This window comes from Anomaloglossus baeobatrachus, chromosome 3 (assembly GCF_048569485.1).
Source record: "Anomaloglossus baeobatrachus isolate aAnoBae1 chromosome 3, aAnoBae1.hap1, whole genome shotgun sequence".
NCBI classification, from domain to species: Eukaryota; Metazoa; Chordata; class Amphibia; order Anura; family Aromobatidae; genus Anomaloglossus; species Anomaloglossus baeobatrachus.
The window spans coordinates 659,893,262-659,919,343 of NC_134355.1; the positions used below are offsets into that span (position 1 = coordinate 659,893,262).

The 26,082-nt window shown below is 46.4% G+C and overlaps 1 protein-coding gene across 2 annotated transcripts in view; it reads left to right on the plus strand.

Annotated features, from left to right (window-relative positions):
- Positions 1-26,082, plus strand: part of LOC142296993 (cytochrome P450 2K4-like) — a 206,169-nt gene that overhangs the window by 62,009 nt on the left and 118,078 nt on the right. For both annotated transcript variants that reach the window (XM_075341190.1, XM_075341191.1), the window contains one exon: positions 20,471-20,647. In XM_075341190.1, the coding sequence (XP_075197305.1) occupies positions 20,471-20,647 (177 nt within the window). The remainder of the gene's footprint in view (positions 1-20,470; positions 20,648-26,082) is intronic.

Consider the following 26,082-nt stretch of genomic DNA (forward strand, 5'->3'; position numbering starts at 1 on the left):
CACTCCCTATCCACTACTAAAGAGATGTCCAAAAAAACATCTTCTTGGCATCACACTTAAAAGTGAGCCTGATAAGTGGATTGCGGTTAAGCGCATCCATAAAAGATCTGAGTTGGTCCACTGTACCTTGCCACAACATAACGACATCATCGATGTACCTCATCCAGCACTGCACATGGGAGGCGGACCCCGCGCCCTCGTCGCCAAACACCTCCCTCTCCCAAAGGCCGAGGAATAGATTAGCATACGAGGGCGCGCAGGCCGTCTGTAGATAAAACCGATTTTGGAACACAAAAAAGTTGTGGGTCAAGATATAGTGGAGCAACTCAATAATCAATTCACACAAAGGACCGCCTCGACGACTGCTCATCAAAAAATACAGGACTGCACGTAGGCCATCACTGTGTGAGATGCAGGTGTAAAGGACTTCAACATCCGCAGACACTAAAATAGTGTCTGAATCCACAAAGACCTCATCCACCCATTTCAGGACTTTCGTAGTGTCCTTGACAAAAGACGGCAAGGTCTCCACCAGCGGCTGTAAATAGAAATCTATAAACCTGCACACTGGTTCGACCAAGCCGCCAATGCCGGACACAATTGGACGCCCCGGCGGGTTTACGGGATCTTTGTGGATTTTGGTAAGAAAATAAAAAGTTGGGACTTTTGGGGATCTTATTGTGAGGCCATCCAATACTTTTTTTGTTATGATGCCCTCCTCGAAGGTTCTCACCAGAATCTCTTGTAACTGAGTCACAAAGGTGGGTAGAGGATTGAAACCCAATTTTCGATAGGTGTATTTTCTTGCAGCAATAATGTGACTTAATTACCTATATACTGAATACCTGGATACCCATTTTTGACCCCTGTTTCCTACATGCATTTTAAGAGTGTCATAATATATATGGTATTTGCCAGTTAATAAAATATTCATTGTTATCCCTTAAACCACAATTCTTTGTTTTTTGTTCAACACTACTGTAGTAATGACTCTATATAATATATAGAAATAGATCCCTCTGTGTATAATGACTATATAATATATAGAAATAGATCCCTCTGTGTGTAATGACTATATAATATATAGGAATAGATCCCTCTGTGTGTAATGACTCTATATAATATATAGGAATAGATCCCTCTGTGTGTAATGACTATATACAGTATATATATAATATATGCGTTTTCCCTGTTTGTATTGAATTACTGATATAAATTAACTTTTTTGATGATATTCTAATTTATTGAGATGCACTTGTATAAGCATATCCTTACCTGTAGGCTAGCAAGAGGAGAAATTATAAAGATTGGAGGAACGCACACTCCTGGATTGATCAGCATAAATTTTGTCTACAGTCTAGAGATACATCAGTCTGTATAAGAGCTGTAAACATAAAACTCAAGAAGATTATTAATCAAGAATTTGAAAGCTGCTTCACTTATTAAAATATTAATTATCTACACAATCAGTTTTACCAGGTCAGTTTTACCATATAGTGAATATTGTAAATAACCACCCCCCCCCCAAAAAAAAAAAGTGGAATCACATTGTTTTTGCAATTCCAGCGCACTTGGATTTTTTATAATGTTTTTCAGTACTCTATATAGTAAAATTAATACAGTGGAACCTTGGTTAACGAGAATAATCAGTTCTGGGAGTGTGCTTGTTAACCAAGTTACTCGTTCAGCAAAGCAAAATTTCCCATAGGAAATCATTGCATTGCAGACAATTTGTTCCACAACTTGTTAAATGTCCCATCCTGGTCCCCTATTGTGCCATTCTACACATGCACAAACACACACAACCACACACAAACACACAGAGACACGCACGCACACACACATATTATGCTCACCTTACCTTACATCGCCGGCCTCATGGTTCTTGTAGTTCGCTGGTACAGGATGTGTATCTGGTAACCATCGCGACCAAAGCCCCGGAGCTTCCACTGCCAGAGAGCTGACATCAAAGGCAGGAGCAGCTTGCCTATGATTGGTCAGCGCACTGCCTTTGAGTAATGGCTGACAGCGGAGGAACCATTATCGCGATGGTTACCGATACACATCCTGTACCGGCAAACTACAATAACCATGAGGCCGGCGATGGAACGGAAGGTACACATATTATGCTCACCTTCCCTTCGGTTCTATTGCCGGCCTGGCTCTTGGAAGAAGTGGAGATAAAAACGAAAGTGAAAAATGGAAAATCGCCGGGTTGTGAAGGGGTTGATAATATACGATAACTTTCATTATAAAATCTTCAGTAGTTGGGTTCGCTCACATCTGTGTATATAAAATTCACAGATTCTCAGCCAGAAAAGTTGTCAAGTGCTATGCTAGTGTGTGATTTTTTTTCTCGCCTACCATCCATGAGCAATGCCTTTTTAACATAATCGTTTACATACTGTAATAACACTATGTAATGTTAAGATAGTTGTTATAATTAAAAAAAAAATACTACATAAGATTTAGATAGGTACAGTTAGGTCCAGAAATATTTGGACAGTGACACAATTTTCGCGAGTTGGGCTCTGCATGCCACCACATTGGATTTGAAATGAAACCTCTACAACAGAATTCAATTGCAGATTGTAACGTTTAATTTGAAGGTTTGAGCAAAAATATCTGATAGAAATTGTAGGAATTGTACACATTTATTTACAAACACTCCACATTTTAGGAGGTCAAAAGTAATTGGACAAATAAACCAAACCCAAAAAAAAAAATTTTATTTTCAATATTTTGTTGCGAATCCTTTGGAGGCAATCACTGCCTTAAGTCTGGAACCCATGGACATCACCAAACGCTGGGTTTCCTCCTTCTTAATGCTTTGCCAGGCCTTTACAGCCGCAGCCTTCAGGTCTTGCTTGTTTGTGGGTCTTTCCGTCTTAAGTCTGGATTTGAGCAAGTGAAATGCATGCTCAATTGGGTTAAGATCTGGTGATTGACTTGGCCATTGCAGAATGTTCCACTTTTTTACACTCATGAACTCCTGGGTAGCTTTGGCTGTATGCTTGGGGTCATTGTCCATCTGTACTATGAAGCGCCGTCCGATCAACTTTGCGGCATTTGGCTGAATCTGGGCTGAAAGTATATCCCGGTACACTTCAGAATTCATCCGGCTACTCTTGTCTGCTGTTATGTCATCAATAAAGACAAGTGACCCAGTGCCATTGAAAGCCATGCATGCCCATGCCATCACGTTGCCTCCACCATGTTTTACAGAGGATGTGGTGTGCCTTGGATCATGTGCCGTTCCCTTTCTTCTCCAAACTTTTTTCTTCCCATCATTCTGGTACAGGTTGATCTTTGTCTCATCTGTCCATAGAATACTTTTCCAGAACTGAGCTGGCTTCATGAGGTGTTTTTCAGCAAATTTAACTCTGGCCTGTCTATTTTTGGAATTGATGAATGGTTTGCATCTAGATGTGAACCCTTTGTATTTACTTTCATGGAGTCTTCTCTTTACTGTTGACTTAGAGACAGATACACCTACTTCACTGAGAGTGTTCTGGACTTCAGTTGATGTTGTGAACGGGTTCTTCTTCACCAAAGAAAGTATGCGGCGATCATCCACCACTGTTGTCATCCGTGGACGCCCAGGCCTTTTTGAGTTCCCAAGCTCACCAGTCAATTCCTTTTTTCTCAGAATGTGCCCGACTGTTGATTTTGCTACTCCAAGCATGTCTGCTAGCTCTCTGATGGATTTTTTTCTTTTTTTTCAGCCTCAGGATGCTCTGCTTCACCTCAATTGAGAGTTCCTTAGACCGCATGTTGTCTGGTCACAGCAACAGCTTCCAAATGCAAAACCACACACCTGTAATCAACCCCAGACCTTTTAACTACTTCATTGATTACAGGTTAACGAGGGAGACGCCTTCAGAGTTAATTGCAGCCCTTAGAGTCCCTTGTCCAATTACTTTTGGTCCCTTGAAAAAGAGGAGGCTATGCATTACAGAGCTATGATTCCTAAACCCTTTCTCCGATTTGGATGTGAAAACTCTCATATTGCAGCTGGGAGTGTGCACTTTCAGCCCATATTATATATATAATTGTATTTCTGAACATGTTTTTGTAAACAGCTAAAATAACAAAACTTGTGTCACTGTCCAAATATTTCTGGACCTAACTGTAGATGTATATTGTGCAGATATATTATGCCTGACCCCCTACATGTTGTACACTTGCACCCTTTAATGTGGCACTATAGGGTGTGTAGACTGGTCCAGATTAATAAATAAATAAATAAAAATTGACGCGGGGTCCCCCTCATTTTTGATAACCAGAAAAGGTAAAGCAGATAGCTGGGGGCTAGTATTATCAGGCTGGGAAGGTCCATGGTTATTTGGCCCTTCTTAACCTTAAAAGTACCAGCTCACAGCTGTACCAGAAGTGGAGCATCTGTAACGCCTGCCTGGATCAACAGACTCAGACAGGCTGTAATGGACAGACTAGGGGGAAGCCCCTCACCAAGCAGGACCCCCAGAACCCTGAAACCCTTTAACCCCTATACAGGGATTTGGAATTACACAGAGTACTGGAGATTTCTACCTGTGGAAGGCTGCAGTCCGAGAGAGTAGTCGTCAGGCAGGGTCAAACCGGGAATAGCAGAACAGGGACAGAATCGGCAGGCAAAGACGTAAACAGAAAACGTAGCAGTGGTCAGATCCGGGTCAGGCAGCGAGGTACAAAAACAGCAGGCAGAAGGGTAGTCAGGAAACATGCAGAAATCACAGGAATCAAAATACAAACAGCACATGAGCCAGGAGTACAGAACTATCTCTGGCAGTGGTCATGTGACAGGAGGGGGAATAAGAAGGGTGTGGTGTCTTCCCATTGGCTGTAGCTGAACGCTGGCAACTTCAGCTGGGAGACACATGCCACCCACAGTTAGCCAGCAGTACTGCAGATCCCAAGATAACCCAGCCCAGTGGATGATCGGAGCCTGCGCCCACCGGTGCCGCTTGCATCGACTCCTCTCCCATCACCAGCACCATCCACGGCAGGAACACGGCGTCGCCTGGCAATCGGAGCAGAAGTCGCTGGAGCAGACTCTGGCAGTGACGTAACAGCATCACATTAGGTGTGCCAATTCTAGTGCTTCACCTTGGCTCTTCCCAATTGCCTTGGTGTGGTGACAATTGGGGTGATAGTAGTTGAGGTTAATGTCACATTAGATGTTCCAATTCTAGTGCTTCACCTTTCCTCATCGCAATTGCCTTGGTGTGGTGACAATTGGGGTGATAGTAGTTGAGGTTAATGTCACATTGGTGTGCCAATTCTAGTGCTTCACCTTTCCTCTTCGCAATTGCCCTGGTGGGGTGACAATTGGGGTAATAGTAGTTGGGGTTAATGTCAGCTGTGCAGCATTAGCTGGCATAAAGTCCTAGCATGAGGCATCTATCAGACACTCCCATTATTGACCCAATGAGTAAAAACAGAAAAAACACAGATATTTTATTTAAAAAAAAAAACCTATCCCCAACTCTCCCTATTTCATCAATTTATTAAAAAAAATAAAAATAAAAAAATAAAAAGCCATGCAAGTCCACCATAGTCCAGGGAAAATAACATAGTCCCAACCTACTGTATCCTCCCCCATCCCCTGTAGACTGTGAGCTCTCATGGGCAGGGTCCCCTCTCCTCCTGTACCAGTCTGTTTTGTGTTGTTCATGATTATTGTACTTGTTTTTTTATGTATCCCCTTTACACTTGTAAAGCGCCATGGAATAAAAGCTGTTATAATAATAATAAAATAAAAATAATAATAATAATAACAAAAATAATAGTTCACAAATTTAAACTTTAAGGATATTAAAAGAGAGAAATAAAAACAAGACAATGTTCCTCGTTCACACATTTATTTGAAAGCAGAGTTCCCTGGTCCAACATAATCCAGTGGTTCCCACAACGATTGATTTTTTCATAAATAAAAAAAGCCATGCAAATCCGCCATAGTCCAGGGATTCCGTCATAACACGGCGAGTCCAACTGAGTCTAAAAATGGAAATCTGAAAGATGTAAAAAGAGAGAGAAAAAAAATCAGGTCTCTCGTTTACCAATGTGTTCGAAAGTAGAGTTCCCAGATCCAATGTAGTCAAGTGTTTCCCACGACGTTCCTCAGTTGCGATTATTAAAGACTATTGAGCCTCAGAACAAGGCACCATAGTCTTTGAGCAGCAGCCAGGCCCAACTCATGTGCTCCATGATACCTGGCGATTATGATGAGCAGTGATGTCAGTATTGTTACGACGTTACCACTCATCACAGTCGTAGGGTCTTGCGGACCTCATCGCGAGCCAGGTGCACATGCTGCTCACAGGCTATAGATATATATATATATATATATATATATATATATATTGATCTTCACAATTGAGGAACATTGTGGGAATAAACGGACTATGTCGGACCTGGCAAATTTGTTCTTGAAAAAATTGGCGAACGAAGGACCTTGTTTTTATTTCTCTAGTTTTATGACTTTCAGGTTTCTGTTTGTGGATTAAGTTGGATTCCCTGTACTACATTAGATTTCCTGGACTGTTGAGGACCTGCATGGCTTTTTTTTAACAATTTGGTGAACCAGGGAAAGAGTTGGGGCTTGTTTTTTATAAATAAAATATTTTTGTATGTGTTTATTTATCTTTTTACTTGCTGGGTTAATAATGGGTGTGTACACAGCTGACATCAACCCCATCTACCATTACCCCAATTGCCACCGCACCAAGGCAATCAGGAAGAGTAGCGATGAAGTGCTAAAACTGGCTTATCTAATGTGATGCGCCATTTCTAAGGTGGCTGTGGTCTGGTATTTTTTGGCTGGGAAGGGCCCAATAACAATGGATCTTCCCACCTATAAGATGAGCCCCCAGCTGTCTTCTTTACCTTGGATGGTTATCAAAAATAGGGGGGACGCCATGTCAGTTTTCTTTAATTTATTTATTTATTTATTCATTCATTTATTTTGTTTAAACAAGGCTAAAAACACCCTTTAGAGCCCCATGAAAGGCACTAAATGGTGCAAGTTTAAAATATGTGCTGGGATTGTGACATTATATATCTTCAGGAAATCTATCTGTCTTGTCTACATCTTCATATATGATTGATTTTTTAATATGTCAACTAGCTTAAAATTACATTGTTATTATTGTATGTAAAAGATTTTAAAAAGGCATTGCGTAAGGATGGCATACGCATGTCCATGTGACATCCATGTTTTCCCCGTACAAACTGAATTGCATTGGCGAGGCGCGGCCATTTTACGCCGCTATATGCAGCAGCCCGATTACAGCTGAGGAAAAAGTCTCAAATGAACAGTGCCTCATTGAATAACATTACGGTGAGTACAATGAGATATTTCCTTACATTGCACTCACCCTTTTTATTGATTTGAATTGAATTGATGCAATAATAGATACACCCCACATCAAAGACTGCCACATCTAGTATTTGTATGACCGCCATGATTATTAAAGACAGTATCAAGTATTCTAGGAATGGAATGAACAAGATGGTGACATATTACCACATATTTTTCCATTCTGCACAAACAGGCTCTTTTGGAGCCTTGATTTGTTTTCAGTTTAGGTCAGAACAGGAGACACTTGGTCACTGACTTTCTTTCACACTATTATTATTAGTATATATTTATAGAGCACCATTATTCCATGGTGCTGTACATGAGAAGGGGGTTACATACAGAATAAATATACAAGTTACAATGGACAGACTGGTACAGAGGGAAGAGGACCCTGTCCTTGCAGGCTTACATTCTAAAGGATTTTGGGGAGGAGACAGGTAGTGGGGTGTAGGTTCTTATAACTATTCGTTATCATAACTGAAGAAGTGACCATAATTGTGTATTTTGGATCATGGTGATGTTGGAAAAGTGCACGTTTACCAAGTACACAAAGTGACGGGAGCATCTTCTCTTTCATTATGTAACATCCTGGTGGTGGATCCTCTGGGCCGTGCACCGGACTCCCCCAGTGAGGCAACCCAGAGCTAACCCATGTACAGGGACTGTCCGATCACCCCACCAGAGGGCCTAGATGCACGGTAGCCGGAGCACTTGTGGTACAGGATCAGCGTCCTTCAGGGAACTGGTATACGGATATCTCTGGGTACACGGAACTCCGGAGGCTGGGCAGAAGACGGGGACCAGGTTCAGGTCCCGGGTAGGAACAGCAGGCAGACTCTGGACCCAGCTAGATGAGAAGACTGAGGTCACCAGGTGAAGTCGGGGATCGGAGACGGGTTCAGGCTGATGGAAGGTGGTGAGATGCAGAGCCGACAGTCACCGGGAGACTTCCTGGGAAATCCGCAGTCAGGACCAGGTAGAGGTGGCAGGACTGGCTCTACGAAAGAGACAGGGTTAAAGAGAGACAAGGCGCTAGGAGACCTGAACACCTAGCTAAAGTAACACGTTGAACAGGCACCGCCCACATGGAAAGGGAAGTCTTATATACCCTGCACCTGTATCAGCCATATCCTGTTTCAGGAGTGCTGGGTCTATAAGACAAGGGAAGTGGGCGCGGCCCTGCCCTATACACATGCGTGAGCCTAGGAGCCAGAGGGACACACAGGAGGCCAGGGACAGGACGCAGGGAAGCACGAGTGGGAGCAGCGGCCACGATCGGTGGGTACGTGGACCGGATCAGTGGGTAAGGAGCGGTGTCGTGATGGTGAGACCGGACCAGTGGGTAAGAAGCAGTGCCGGTACACCGGGAGCGTGACAGTACCCCCTCCCTCACGCCCTCCTCCCCGCGACCGGGACAAGAAGCCACGTAGAAGAGGGGCAGTAATGTATCTCCGGGGTATCCAAGACCGGGCTTCAGGACCGCAACCCACCCAATCGGCAAGGAAGGACTGCTTACCCTGCACTCGCTTCATGGCCACTATACCTCTTACCGGACACTCCCTGTCAGCAGCAATGGGAAGAGGAGGAGCACTGGCAGCAGAAGAGAGGGAACCAAGGACTACCAGCTCAGGTGTCCTGGTCCGGGCACAGGACAGACAAGTAGAGACAAAGGAGGCAACATCCTGATGGAGAGACGGCCACCAGTGGGCCCGACCAATAGCACTCAGGGTTTCCTCTCGATCGGCGTGGGTGGACAATTCCGAAGAATGCCCCCACTGAAGAACATCGAGCCTGTCAGTCTCCGCGACTAAGGACTTCACAGGAGGCATTTGTGCCAGGGTGGAGGTAGCCACCGGGACAACCTTACTGGGACCAACGCTGGACCGATTCGTCTGTTCTTCTTGTTCCTCCGGCATAGAGGACTCCGGTGTCGGTGACTGATGAACAGGCTGTTCGGGCTGTACAGTCATGGCCAAAAGTTTTGAGAATGACACCAAAATTATATTTTCACATAATCTGTTGCCCTCTGGTTTTTAATTGTGTTTGTCTGATGTTTACATCACATACAGAAATATAATTGCAATCATATTATGAGACCAAAAGGTTATATTGACAGTTAGAATGAGTTAATGCAGCAAGTCAATATTTGCAGTGTTGACCCTTCTTCTTCAGGACCTCTATAATTCTCCCTGGCATGCTCTCAATCAACTTCTGGACCAAATCCTGACTGATAGCTGTCCATTCTTGCATAAGCAATGCTTGCATTTTGCCAGAATTTGTTGGTTTTTGTTTGTCCACCCGTCTCTTGATGATTGCCCACAAGTTCTCAATGGGATTAAGATCTGGGGAGTTTCCAGGCCATGGACCCAAAATCTCTATGTTTTGTTCCATGAGCCATTTAGTGATCACCTTTGCTTTATGGCAAGGTGCTCCATCATGCTGGAAAAGGCATTGTTGGGCGCCAAACTGCTCTTGGACAGTTGGGAGAAGTTGCTCTTGGAGGACATTCTGGTACCATTCTTTATTCATGGCTGTGTTTTTAGGCAAGACTGTGAGTGAGCCGATTCCCTTGGCTGAGAAGCAACCCCACACATGAATCGTTTCAGGATGCTTAACAGTTGGCATGAGACAAGACTGGTGGTAGCGCTCAGCTCTTCTTCTCCTAATAAGCTGTTTTCCAGATGTCCCAAACAATCGAAAAGGGGATTCATCTGACAAAATGACTTTACCCCAGTCCTCAGCAGTCCACTCCCTGTACCTTTTGCAGAATATCAGTCGGTCCATGATGTTTTTTCTGGAGAGAAGTGGCTTCTTTGCTGCCCTCCTTGAAATCAGGCCTTGCTCAAAGAGTCTCCGCCTCACAGTGCGTGCAGAAGCACTCACACCAGCCTGTTGCCATTGCTGAGCTAGCTCGGCACTGCTGGTAGTCCGATCCCGCAGCTGAAACAGTTTTAAGATACAGTCCTGGCGTTTGCTGGTCCTTCTTGGGCGCCCTGGAGTCTTTTTGGCAACAATGGAAGCTCTCTCCTTGAAGTTCTTGATGATGCGATAGATTGTTGAATGAGGTGCAATCTTTGTAGCTGTGATACTCTTCCCTGTTAGGCCATTTTTGTGCAGAGCAATGATGGCTGCACGTGTTTCTTTAGAGATAACCATGGTTAACTGAAGAGAAACAATGATACCAAGCACCAGCCTCCTTTTAAAGTGTCCAGTGGTGTCATTCTTACTTAATCATGACTGATTGATCGCCAGCCCTGTCCTCATCAACACCCACACCTGTGTTAATGGAACAATCACTAAAACAATGTTAGCTGCTCCTTTTAAGGCAGGAATGCAATGATGTTGAAATGTGTTTTGGGGGTTAAAGTTAATTTTCTTAGCCAATATTGACTTTGCAAGTAATTGCTGTTAAGCTGATCACTCTTTATGACATTCTGGAGTATATGCAAAATGCCATTAGAAAAACTTAAGCAGTAGACTTTGTAAAAATTAATATTTGTAGCATTTTCAAAACTTTTGGCCATGACTGTAGACAGTTGTCATGGCACAACGGGCCCCAACAAGTGATCTCTCCAGAGCGCCAACTAACACCGGGTTCATGGAGTCGTAACCAGGGCAGACCCAGCAGGATTGCGTGAGCCATCTTCGGGAGAACATATAAAGCAATCTTTTCGATACGCTAAGTGCCTACATGGAGTTCCACGGGTTTGGTCCTAAACAACACGGGTTCGGATAAGGGTTTTCCGTTCACGGAGGCGAGCCTGAGGGGCATAGCAAGCGGGGTGACAGGTATCCGATATCGGTTCACTGTAGTCTGTTGGGTGAAATTGCCCGCTGCTCCTGAATCAATGTGAGCCTCTGCCGTGAACCGGGTCTTCTCCATCGTCACCTGGACAGTCTGTGTAACCGGGACTGAGGGGATTCCAGTACCTAGGGTGGCGTCTCCCACCAACCCTAGGACTTGGGGTTTTCCCGGTCTCTCAGGGCAAGAGTGAAGCAGGTGTGTACCGCTTCCACAGTAGAAGCACCGACCTAGGGCGAGCCGCTTCGCTCGGTGTTGCTCGGCAAGTCCCAGACGGTCTATTTGCATAGGTTCGGGAGTAGAATCGCAGGATGGCAGTGGCGGGGGAACGGTAGACCTCTGCAGAGTGGAGGTGTGATGGATTGGTCGCATCTCCCGGGATACTTCCTTGGATCATTTCTGAAAACGAAGATCAATTCGGGTCGCTAGAGAGACCAAAGCCTCCAAGGTACGAGGAACATCACGACCGGCTAATTTATCCTTGATGCGGCCGGAGAGGCCCTCCCAAAAGGCTGCCGTCAATACCTCGTTGTTCCATCCTAACTCAGAGGCAAGCGTACGGAACTGGATGGCGTACTGGCTAACCGTTAGTGTTCCTTGGCATAGCCGGAGGAGCGAGGAGATGAGCGCGGTGGTGCATCCTGGTTCATCAAAGGGGCTACGGAGGCCTGAAGGAATTCCAGTATGTCGGTAGTCACTGGGTCCTCATTCTCCCACAAAAGATTTATCCAGGCCAATGCTTCGCCTTCCAGGTGGGACATCAGAAAGGCCACCTTTGCTCAATCAGAGACAATGAGATGTGGAAGCAACTCGAAGTGTAGAGAGCATTGAGTCAGAAAACCTCTACAGGTCTTGCGGTCCCCAGCATTATGAGGCGGAGCACCTAGGCGGAGTTGCGACGCCGAGGGGGAGACAGAGGCGGCTGCAGTCGTGGTTGTTTGCGTCGATGAGGACGCGGCTGTGGTCTGTAATGTACACAAACGGTGGTCCACAGACGTCAAGAAATTCAGTATGCGGGTCAGGGTCTCACGCTGTCGCACCAGTTCCTAGCGCAGTTCAGCCAGTTCAGACATTTGTGCTCCGGCGGAATCCATGGCCTGTTCAATCTGTAACGTCCTGGTGGTGGATCCTCTGGGCCATGCACCGGACTCCCCCAGTGAGGCAACCCGGAGCTAACCCCTGTACAGGGACTGTCCGATCACCCCACCAGAGGGCCTAGATGCACGGTAGCCGGAGCACTAGTGGTACAGGATCAACGTCCTTCAGGGAACTGGTATACGGATATCTCTGGGTACACGGAACTCCGGAGGCTGGGCAGAAGACGGGGACCAGGTTCAAGTGCCGGGTAGGAACAGCAGGCAGACTCTGGACCCAGCTAGACGAGAAGACTGAGGTCACCAGGTGAAGTCGGGGATCGGAAACGGGTTCAGGCTGATGGAAGGTGGTGAGATGCAGAGCCAACAGTCACCGGGAGACTTCCTGGGTAATCCGCAGTCAGGACCAGGTAGAGGTGGCAGGACTGGCTCTACGAAAGAGACAGGGTTAAAGAGAGACAAGGCACTAGGAGACCTGAACACCTAGCTAAAGTAACACATTGAACAGGTGCCGCCCACATGGAAAGGGAAGTCTTATATACCCTGCACCTGTATCAGCTATATCCTGTTTCAGGAGTGCTCGGCCTATAAGACAAGGAAAGTGGGCGCGGCCCCGCCCTATACATATGCTTGAGCCTAGGAGCCAGAGGCAAACACAGGAGGCCGGGGAAAGGACGCAGGGAAGCACGAGTGGGAGCAGCGGCCGTGATCGGTGGGTACGTGGACCGGATCAGTGGGTAAGGAGCGGTGTCGTGATGGTGAGACCGGACCAGTGGGTAGGAAGCGGTGCCGGTACACCGGGAGCTTGACACATTGTACAGTAGTACGTCTGTGAAGTCATAAAATTATCAATGAAAGATAGCCCCAGGCACCAGTAGAGCTTATACAGCAACACAAAAGGACACTGCCACCACCATGTTTCACTGTAGGCTCTATATATACAGTGAAGGAAATATTTATTTGAACCCTTGCTGATTTTGTAAGTTTGCCACTGATAAAGACATGAACAGTCGATAATTTTAAGGGTATGTTAATTTTAACAGTGAGAGATAGAATATCCAAAATAAAATACAGAAAATCACATTGTATAAATTATATACATTTATTTGCATTTTACAGAGAGAAATAAGTATTAGATCCCTCTGACAAACAAGACTTAATACTTGGTGACAAAACCCTTGTTGGCAGCACAGCAGTCAGACATTTTTTGTAGTTGATGATGAGGTTTGTGCACAGGTCAGAAGGAATTTTGCTCCACTCCTCTTTGCAGATCATCTGTAAAGGCCGCTTTACACACTGCAATATATCTTACGATGTGTCGGCGGGGTCACGTCGTAAGTGACGCACATCCGGCATCGTAAGGTACATTTTAGTGTGTGACAGGTACGTGCGATTGCGATTGAACGTTAAAACGTTCATCGCACGCACGTCGTTCATTTTTCATGAATTGAACGTCAGATTGTTCATCATACCCAGGGCAGCACACATCGCAGTGTGTGACACCCCGGGAATGATGAACAGATCTTACCTGCGTCCTGCGGCTCCCGGCCGACAATGCGGAAGGAAGGAAGTGGGTGGGATGTTTACGTCCCGCTCATCTCCGCCCCTCCGCTTCGATTGGCCGGCTGCTGTGTGACGTCGATGTGACGCCGAACGTCCCTTACACTCCAGGAAGGTTACTCGTTTGTGCGACACGTTCAACAAATTGAACATGCCGCACATACGATGGGGGCGGTTATGATCGCATACGATATCGTATGCGAAATCATAACGTGTAAAGTAGGCTTAAATCATTAAGATTTTGAGGCTGTTGCTTGGTAACTCGGAGCTTCAGCTCCCTCCATAAGTTTTCTATGGAATTAAGGTCTGGAGACTGGCTAGGCAACTCCATGACCTTAATGTGCATCTTTTTGAGCCACTACTTTGTTGCCTTGGCTGTATGTTTTGGGTCATTGTTGTGCTGGAAGACCCAGCCATGACCCATTTTTAATGTCCTGGCAGAGGGAAGGAGGTTGCCACTCAGAATTTTATGGTACATGGCTCCGTCCATTGTCCCATTGATGCGGTGATGTAGTCCTGTGCCCTTAGCAGAGAAACACTCCAAAACATAATGTTTCCACCTCCATGCTTGACAGTGGGGATGGTGTTCTTTGGTTATAGGCAGCATTTCTCTTCCTCCAAACATGACAAGCTGAGTTTAGGCCAAAGAGCTTAATTTTTGTCTTATCTGACCACAGCACCTTCTCCCAATCACTCTCAGAATCATCCAGGTGTTCACTGGCAAACTTCAGATGGGCCGGCTTTACATGTACCCTCTTGAGCAGTGGAACTTTGCGGACACTGCAGAATTTAATTCCATTACAGCATAATGTGTTACCATTGGTTTTCTTGGTGACAGTGGTCCCAGCTGCCTTGAAATCATTAAAAAGTTCCCCCATGAAGTTTTAGGCTGATCTCTCACCTTCCCCATGATCCTGGATTTTCCACGAGGTGAGATTTTGTGTGGAGCCCAAGATCGATACCAATTGACACTCTTTGTATTTCTACCATTTTCTTACTATTGCACCAACAGTTGTCTCCTTCTCACCCAGCGTCTTACTTATGGTTTTGTAGCCCATTCCAGCCTTGTGCAGGTCTATGATCTTGTCCCTGACATCCTTAGAATGCTCTTTGGTCTTGCCCATGTTGTAGAGGTTAGAGTCTGATTAATTGAGTCTGTTGGCAGGAGTCTTTTATACACGTGACAATTTAAGACAACCGTCTTTAATGCAGTTAACGAGTTGATTATGAACGTCTAGGTGTCTGTAGAAGGCAGAACTCTTAAAGGTTGGTAGAGGATCATGTCCTTAATGCAAACAAATTTATATAATGTATACAATGTGATTTTCTGGATTTTATTTTGGACATTCTATCTTTTACTCTTAAATTTAACTACAGTAGCATTCATGGTTTTGTCAGAGGGCAAACTTACAAAATCAGCACGGGATCACTGTAGACGCACCTGATTATTAGACGCATCCCCAAATTTGGTGAAGGAAAAGAGAATTTTTTTTTTAATGTTAAATGGGGTCCATCTTATAATGCCAGTGTCCGTCTAACAAATCATATAGGGTATATGTCCCTCATAGCCCCCCATCCTAAAATTAGCCCCCTTAATCTGGATATGGCCCCCTTATATTGAATATAGCCCCCTTGTGCTGGGACACGTCCCCCAGTGATGCCACATGTCCCCCATTGATGACACATATCCCCTATTGCTGGCACATGTCCCCTACAGCTGGCACAGGTCTCCTATAGATGGCACACATCTCCTACATCTGGCACAGGTCTCCTATGGATGACACATGCCTCCTACAGCTGGCACAGATCTCCTATGGATGGCACACGTCTCCTACAGCTGGCACAGGTCTCCTATGGATGGCACATGTCCCCCTGTGCTGCCCATGGCCCCCTATGGATTGCACACATCCCCCTGTGCTGCTCATGGCCCCTATAGATGGCACACCTCCCCTGTGTTAGATATGGTCCCCATGTGTGCTGCCCATGGCCCCTATAGATGGCACACCTCCCCTGTTTTAGATATGGCACCCATACTGCTGCCAATTGGTCACTATAGATGGCACACCTCCCCTGTGTTAGACATGGCCCCCATACTGCTGCCCATTGCCACTATAGATGGCACACCTCCCCTGTGTTAGATATGGTACCCATACTGCTGCCCATGGCCGCTATAGATCGCACACCTCCCCTGTGTTAGATATGGCACCCATGCTGCTGCCCATGGCCACTATAGATCGCACACCTCCCCTGTGTTAGATATGGCACGCATGCTGCTGCCCATGGCCACTATAGATCGCACACCTCCCCTGTGTTAGATATGGCACCCATGCTGCTGCCCATAGTAAAATAAAACACTCTTTCCTTACCTTCTCAGCGCTGTCCCTCCTCGTGTCTCCCTCCGTGCTGCTGCTCTACCTCCACTTCCTGGTTCTCAGTGCCGGTCATGTGATCGGCACAGCAGAGTGATATCATCTCTGCGTGCCTGATCACAGACAGCGGCAGCAGAGACACCGGGAGATCAGCGCTGGAGGTAAGTAAAGCTTTTTTTATTTTACTATGGGCAGCATTATGGGGGCCATATCTAACACAGGGGGATCATGTGCCATCAAAGGAGGGCGCAGGCAGATATAATATGTGCCGCTGCCCCAGCCCATCGCCGCGGTGCGCTTTCAACACCACAGTGATGGACAGCGGCAGTGCATATTATATGAGCGGGAGCAGGAGATCAAAGGCTCCCTCCTGTAGCTTTCACCAGCGTCCAGCACCGCTCCAGAGCTGCCCCCACCTCCCCTGGACCCTGCTTTGTATGTATATATATATATATATATATATATATATATATATATACACCCCCCCCCCCGTATATTTGGATTTTAAGACGCACCCCCTACTTTCCCCCAAAATTTGGGGGTACAAAAGTGCGTCTTATAAAGCAAAAAATACGGTGTATATATATATATATATATATATATATACAGTATATATATATATATATATATATATATATATATTATTCCTAACCATTAACGCCATTTGGTTTGAAGCCATATGTTCAAAAGACATTTGTTTTGGTCTCATTGCACTGGAGTATACAGCCCCAGTACTCTTCATGTTTTTCAGCATAGGCCCTGACAAATTGTAGGCAGCATTGGCTGATTACTTCTTATGTGACTCCTATGAATGCCGTTTCTGCTGTGTATTTCGTATTTTGAAACTACCTGATTCGACTTTCTACTTATTTAGATAATTGCCGTGAACTTGCATGTTGTTTATTTCAACTCTTCTCATCAGAAGATGCTCCTGCTTAAATGGTAACTTCTGTGTTCGGCTTGGTGGTTGCAGTTCCATCTTTGTTCTTCTATTTTTGTATCCCTTTTGCTCCAATATTCTGATGGATAAGTAAAGATTTGTTGGTCTTCTAACTGTAATCTTTTTTTGTATAAAGGAACTACTTTCTTTCTCAGGTATTGTGACATTTCTCTTCCTTGTGGTACCATTGCTGACACCATGAAATGGGAAGGGAATTTCTTTAAGTAACTCTTTTGTTCAGTCAACTGTCTGCTAGACACCTGTTTAAATTAATTATCCAGGATATTTTTATTTTTTTTTTACTATGGGCTTAAGAACATGCAGGCAGTTAGCTGCTATCTGCCTGTTCTACCCAGTGCTGGCTCAGAGCGGTCACGGTTCCTAGTTGTTCCATTGATGGGACAACGCCATGCTGATTGACAGCCAGTTTCTTGCAATTTGTCAGCAGGTGCGCTTGCTTTCAGTCAGCATGATGTTGACAATCATGTCTCATCAACATAGTGACCTGGAAGAGAAGCAGCTACTCTGTCAATGCGACATCAGCGATAATCTTAGAACCGCTGGCACAAGTCAGAGTCCTATGATTGTCGGAAGTTAGCAACAACCTGCCTGTTAGTTGTTAGGTCCATTGTAAAAAAAATAAATAGTCTTAAACAACCCTTTTAAAGGGAACCTCTCACAGATTTTTTAGCATATAAGCTTCGGCCACCACCAGCGGGCTCTCATATACAGCATTCTAACATGCTGTATATAAGAGCCCAGGCCGCTGTGTAGAACATAAAAAACACTTTATAATACTCACCTAATGGTCGCTCTGCAGTGGAGTTGGGCCATATGGGCGTCTCCGTTGTCTGGTGCTGGCGCCTACTCTTTCGGCCATCTTCGTCCTTCTGAAGCCTGTGTGCATGACGCGCCCTACTTCATATACACTCACCTGCTCAAGACCTCAATGCCGGTGAGTGTGGATGATGTAGACGTGTCATGCACCCCGGCTACAGAAGAAGGAGGACGAAGATGACCAAAAGAGGCGGCGCCGGCACCAGACAATGGAGACGCCCATATGACCCAACTCCACTGCAGCAAGACTGTGGCGCCCCTGACCTGGTCACCAAAGGGACCAGTGACCTGCCTCCTGGAAGTTGCTGGGTGGGTTCAGGACTTATGGGTGGTGGGTGGTGGTGGAATGGTACCTGGTATATTTTTAATTACTCCTCTGTGTGGGAAAAGTTGTATTAAAAAGTTTCTTGTTTTTGCAGCCTGAGGACATGCTGGTGATAACTAGGGGTGAATGTGGCGCCCCTGACCTGGTCAGGCGCCACTAGGTACTGCACCCATGCCGGGTCAGTACTGACAAGTAATCCTGAAGGCTGGAATAGGGTACGCACAGACACATAGTGACCAGGTCTCACACACCTTTGAGGGGACCCCTGGGCAGACCCAAGAGGGGGCGTGCCTCCACATCCAATCAAGGGGTGCGGTAGAGAGGCTGGGAGCTATGGTTTCAGTGGCAGTCAGAAAAGGAGAAGGAGAGGAGAGCCTGTCTGATAGTGGAGACCCAGGAGAGCGGACATGCTAGTCAGACCCTGCACGTGTAGTAGCCGCTGGTGGGGGAGAACGGTTGCCACACAGTCAGCCTGAAAGACACCTGAAGAGAGGACAGGCAGTTGAGTACGGGGACTCCTGGTAACAAGGTACGCAAGGGGAACAGGTCCCTAGAGACAGACATCTATTTAGTGGTCTGCTAAATCCTGCAGGTGGAGGGACTAGAGGTTTCTCACCAACCAAAACAGAGTCCGAGCATCAGCAGCAACGAGGGTCCCATAAGGAGGATCGAACCTGGAGCCATCTGCCTTGGTCCACGCTGCCAGCAAACTGGCAATAAAGGGGAGAAAAGGCAGAAGTGACTTCCCTCGATGAATCCCACGGTACTTTAAGTCAGGGGTTGTCCGAAACAAGAAGCGCTAGGAAGGTGAGCTAATGGTTACCCTTATGCCAGTCTAAAGGATACCTGGTTCTCTCCTGGTTTACCTCAGCATTGCCCGGGTTACTTCACAAAACCAGCTGAACGTGAGTAAACAGGTTGAAAGACTTTCTGGACTGCGACTGAGTTATTCTGCGACCTGTTGTTCCACACACCCGAGCCCCTGGGGCCAGCCTCACTCACGGGAGGCCACACCATCCCACTGCAGATTCCACCAGCCCCAGACGCTCGTTAAAACTGCAGTGGCGGTCAACCATAACCCTGACCGCAAACCGTGAGTGGCGTCACGACTCCCATGTAAATAAACTTATAACAGAGAGAGGTATAGAAATAGGGTTTCTAAAAGCCGCGCCAATGATCACAGCCAGGACATCAGATTAATGTGACTTTATTGCAGCATCGGTCTACGCGTTTCAGGAGCTCTGCCCCCTTCCTCAGGACCATAGAAAAGACAACATCAAATCAAAGGGATTTGATGTTGTCTTTTCTATGGTCCTGAGGAAGGGGGCAGAGCTCCTGAAACGCGTAGACCGATGCTGCAATAAAGTCACATTAATCTGATGTCCTGGCTGTGATCATTGGCGCGGCTTTTAGAAACCCTATTTCTATACCTCTCTCTGTTATCAGCCGCTTGGGTTGCCGCTGCCGTGGTCTACTTCTACATGCGATTATAAGTAGTTGTGACTTTCACAACTACATTTGGTGAGTAGTATTGCTCCCCCTACCCGTGCCCTGTACCTATAAGGGTAAGACCCTATTGCGCTTTATTTCCACAGCTCCTGTGTTTAATGTAAATAAACTTGACATACCTGTGGCCAGAGATAATCCAGTGGAGACCCTGTGGCATCCCCGAATGTGGAGTGGAGTCCCTGAGGTGACTGCTGCAGCTGGGCGACACACGACCATTAGGTGAGTATTATAAAGTGTTTTTTATGTTCTGCATGGCGGCCTGGGCTCTTATATACAGCATGTTAGAATGCTGTATATAATAACCAGGTGGTGGTGGCCACAGCTTATATGCCAAAAAAACGGTGACAGGTTCCCTTTAATGAAAAATTAGATTGACCTGTGGTTGCAACCTTAGATAGTCTAAACGTTAGCTTTACTGCTTAGACTTTCTTTTGGGGGGTACTTATTTTTGTAACATGGTCATTAATAAATTTGTTAGGAAAATTGCTATTTTAAATATGCAAATTAACAAATTTTTTTTGAAGTTAATAGTCCACATTTTTGGGAGTATCTTCTAATATGGTATCCGGTAGAAAATGTTGAATCTGAAAGGTCTTCTGACAAATATGTTGAGGTGTACTCATTTATGCTGGGCACTGTATATGTAATGGCTTCATTTATATTTCGCTCCACAGTTGTACAACGCATATCCATCCCTGTTGCGCTGGCTTCCAGGAAGTCACAAAACCGTCTTAAAAATCACTGATGAGCTATATTCCATAATTAGAGACATGGTCACAAAAACAAGGAATCAACTGGATGACAATGACCCACAAACTTTTGTAGATTACTTTCTGGTCCAACAAAAAGAGGTAAAATAATAAGATAAGGCGTTTGGTAATAGTGGTTGTCTGGGAGGATGGAGAGGGGTACATTTCTGGTCTTTGATAATATTTTACTAAGTCACTGAGCAAAAAATGCCCATGATATAACATATTTAAGCCACGTTGAGACATTTCTCTGTCAGCCATTTGTGGCCATGGCCGTTGGACGCACTGAATCAGCAAAAGATAAAGGTCTATTGAGATTTTATTCAGCACAATATGCACGTTAAAGGGAACCTGTCAGGTCCCATATGTGTTCTAACCTACAAACAGGGTGATGTGTGACCTAGTAACCCCTTCCTACCCATCCCTGTGTTGTTTTCAGAAATACTACCGGTGCCACGAGCGTCACTAGAAAGACAGCAGGAGCTTAGGGAGATAAATACGTGGCTTAGAAATTGGTGCAGGAAGGAAGGGTTCGGGTTCATGGAGAACTGGGCTGACTTCTCAGTCGGCTACAGGCTCTACGGTAGGGACGGTCTGCACCTCAATGGGGAGGGTGCAGCTGTGCTGGGGGAGAAAATGGTCAGACGGATGGAGGAGCTTTTAAACTAGGATCTGGGGGGAGGGACATACAAGGAACGTAGGGAGGCTAGGAGTAATAAAGGTGTTAATAGGATTAAATGTCTACTGGCAAATGCAAGAAGTCTTGCAAACAAAATGAATGAATTGGAGACTCTTATGTCAACCATGGATTATGATGTGGTCGGCATTACGGAAACCTGGCTGGATGAAAGCCATGACTGGGTGACAAACATACAGGGTTATAGTACATTTAGGAGGGACAGGAAAGACAAAAGAGGTGGTGGGGTGTGTATATTTATCAAATCTAACCTAAAACCTGTGTTGAATGATGACATTTGGGGGAACTGCAACAATGTAGAGTCAGTATGGGTAAATGTACATGGGGAGGGGAATAATGGAAAAATGCTAATTGGAGTTTGCTATAAGCCTCCTAGCATACCTGAACAAATAGAGGGTGAAATGCTGGAACAAATTGAAAAGGCAGCTAATAATAATAATCGTGTTCTTATTATGGGGGATTTCAACTATCCAGACATACGGTGGAACATAGAATCTTCTGGTTCTGCTAAAAGCTGTAAGTTCTTATCTACTATTCAAGACCATTTCCTCTCTCAGATGGTAGATGAATCGACGAGGGGAGATAATTTGCTAGATTTGGTCCTGTCAAATAGACCGGATACAATTTCAGATCTACAGGTTCGGGAGCACTTGGGCACCAGCGATCATAATATGGTAAGCTTCAACGTAATATTCAATAGAACATTTCAAAGGGGAAATGCTAAAACCTGGAATTTTAGGAAAGCTGATTTCAACAAATTAAGGGAAGAGCTTAAAGGTGTAGATTGGGACAAAGTCATGGTAACTGGGGATACTGAACATAAATGGGGAAAGTTTAAGGATATACTGCTAGAGTCCTGTAAAAAACGTATACCCTCTGGTAATAAAATGTCCCGGAATCAGGGCCGGATTAAGGTTGGTGGGGGCCCCTGGGCAGAGAATCTGGTGGGGGCCCCATAAACGTTAACATTTTTAGCCATAACAGTAGAGCACAAACTGTAGCATTTAGATATAAATCCAATGAACATGTATCTTACCCTGTTCTGCCACATTCAGATTTACAGTACTACAATACAGATACAGTCCAGGATCACTCACAGCCGTCACTTATACACACAGTACAATACAGATACAGTCCAGGATCACTCACAGCCGTCACTTAGGCCCCTTTCACACGTCAGTGATTCTGGTACGTTTGTGCTTTTTTTTAAACGTACCAGAATCACTGACATACGCAGACCCATTATAATGAATGGGTCTGCTCACACGTCAGTGATTTGTCACTGCACGTGTCTCCGTGCGGCGTACCCGCGTGTGCGTGATTGCTGCACGGAGACATGTCCATTTTTTTCTGGCATCACTGATGTTCTACGGACCACGCAGTGGTGTGGTCCGTGAAACACGTGCCAGAAAAAAACGTGCTTTTAAAATAATAAACATTTTAACTCACCCAGCGTCCAGCGATGTCCTCTGCAGCCCGTTCTCCCTGCTGCTTCTGTGCCGGCTGATTACTGTCGCGCATATTCATTATGCGCGACACAGCCGACCCGGAAGCAGCTCCTGCAGGGGTCACCGCCGACCGGATGCTGCACCGCGGGAGCGATCAGCACCATGGACAGCGGGAGCGGGCGCAGGTGAGTGAATCTCTAAGTGCAATCACGGGCCACGGAGAACGGAGCCCGGATTGCACTTAGACAACCCACGTGTGCCGTGATTTTCGGCACACGCAGGGACATGTGCGTGTTTTACACGCCAGTGAAAAACTTCAGTGTTTTTCACTGACGTGTGAAACGGGCCTTATACACACAGTACAATACAGATACAGTCCAGGATCACTCACAGCCGTCACTTATACACAGTACAATACAGACACAGTCCAGGATCACTCACAGCCGTCACTTATACACAGAAAGTAGAGTTACTCACATATTTTTAATTGATCCCAATGTTAAGGCAGCCAGGGACGGCTCCAGGTTTTTGTGGTCCCCGGTTGAGTCTCAGGGGGCCCCATCCACACACAGACACGCACATACACATACAGGCATATACGTACATATACATATTTGAAGACAAATTCACAAAAATACATTTAAACAGACAAATATATGCACAGTCATATACACTGACATACATGCAGACACAGATGCATTACAGGTGTTAATATGGAGAAGTCACAAGCAGCCTCACTCACCTCCCCCGCTTGTTTCCAGCTCCTCCAGGACATATGGCTGTGTTGCATGATGGCCATCACTAACTGACATGACTACACACCATGCACACTGACACAGCACTGCTGTATATACATCACAGGAGGGGCTGGGGCCTACAATATATACATTACAGGAGGGGCAGGGGGCATAGACATTACTGGGGGGGGGCATAGACGTTACTGGAGAGGCAAACAGCTCTGGTGGAGTACACATTACTGGGATGGGTGGCTTAGCGCTCTGGGGGACCCATATAGTTCTGGGGTGCCGCATAGACTGCTCTGATTCATATATACACACACACAGCTCTGCTTCATACACACACACAGCTCTGCTTCACACACACACACACACACACACACACAGCTCTGCTTCACACACACACACACACAGCTCTGCTTCACACCACACATCTTTCTTCAGCTCTGCTTCACACACACACAGCTCTGCTTCACACACACACACAGCTCTGCTTCACACACACACACATCTCTGCTTCACACACACTCACACACACACACACACCTCTGCTTCACACCACACATCTTTCTTCAGCTCTGCTTCACACACACAGCTCTGCTTCTCACACACACAGCTCTGCTTCACACCACACATCTTTCTTCAGCTCTGCTTCACACACACACACACACACACACACACAGCTCTGCTTCACACACACACACACACACAGCTCTGCTTCACACACACACACACACAGCTCTGCTTCACACCACACATCTCTCTTCAGCTCTGCTTCACACACACACACACACACACAGCTCTGCTTCACTTACACACACACACACACACACACACACAGCTCTGCTTCACACCACACATCTTTCTTCAGCTCTGCTTCACACACACAGCTCTGCTTCACACACACACACACACAGCTCTGCTTCACACACACACAGCTCTGCTTCACACACACACACACACACACACAGCTCTGCTTCACACACGCACACACACACACACAGCTCTGCTTCACACACGCACACACACAGCTCTGCTTCACACCACGCATCTTTCTTCAGCTCTGCTTCACACACACACAGCTCTGCTTCACACACACACACACACAGCTCTGCTTCACACGCACTCACACACACACACACACACACACGGCTCTGCTTCACACACACACACACACAGCTCTGCTTCACACACGCACACACACACACACGGCTCTGCTTCACACACACACACACACGGCTCTGCTTCACACACACACACGCACACACACACACAGCTCTGCTTCACACACACATGGCTCTGCTTCAAACACACACACAGCTCTGCTTCACACACACACACACAGCTCTGCTTCACACACACACACACACAGCTCTGCTTCACACACACACACACACACACAGCTCTGCTTCACACACACACACACAGCTCTGCTTCACACACACACACACAGCTCTGCTTCACACACACACACAGCTCTGCTTCACACCACGCATCTTTCTTCAGCTCTGCTTCACACACACACACAGCTCTGCTTCACACGCACTCACATACACACACACACACACAGCTCTGCTTCACACACACACACAAACACAGCTCTGCTTCACACCACACATCTTTCTTCAGCTCTGCTTCACCCACACAGCTCTGCTTCACCCACACAGCTCTGCATCACACCACAGATCTTTCTTCAGCTCTGCCCCTACCTGCTCTGATGCCATCCTCCTGCTGCTCCGGTATAGGCCGCCATCCTCCTGCTGCTGTTCCGGTGCCACGGCCATCCTCCTGCTCCGGTTAGTCTCCTCTCCTGGCCGTGGCGTGGGTCTTCTCCTCCGCGGCCGCGCGCGTGGGTCTTTTCCTCCGTGGCCGCGCGCGTGGGTCTTCTCCTCCGCGGCCGCGAGCGTGGGTCTTCTCCTCCGCGGCCGCGAGCGTGGGTCTTCTCCTCCGCGGCCGCGAGCGTGGGTCTTCTCCTCCGCGGCCGCGAGCGTGGGTCTTCTCCTCCGCGGTGTCCTGCTGTGACGTCCGCGGCGTCCTGCTGTGACGTCCGCGGCGTCCTGCTGTGACGTCCGCAGCACTGGACGCCGCAGCAGAGCAGGGAGCAGGCACACCTCTGACCCCGGAAGTACAGGCGATGGTACTTCCGAGGTCAATCAGCATCCTGCGCCCGCAGTCTGTTTTTGCGTCTTAGAGACGCAGATACAAATAAATGTAGGTGCTACCCCCCCCCCCCCCCCGAAAACACAGCTGATTTAGACTGTCTTTACGGAGGGGGAGCGGGTGTGAAAAAAAGAAAAAAAATTGCTGACGGGTGGCAAGTATGGCCCTGGTGGTGGGGGCCCCCTTAGAAGCTCTTTTGGTGGGGGCCCCGGGGCTGAAGCCCCGCCTGCCCCGCCTATAATCCGGCCCTGCCCGGAATAAAAAGAAACCACTATGGATAAATAAGACTGTACAAAGTATAATAAAACAAAAACAAAGGGTGTTTAAAATCTTGAAGGCTGATAATACAGAAATAGCATTTCAGGAGTATAAAGATATCAATAGGAAATGCAAAAAAAGAAATCAAACAAGCAAAACTAGCTACTGAAACAAAAATCGCCAATGACATTAAAATAAATCCCAAAATCTTTTATAAATACATTAATGCCAAAAGGA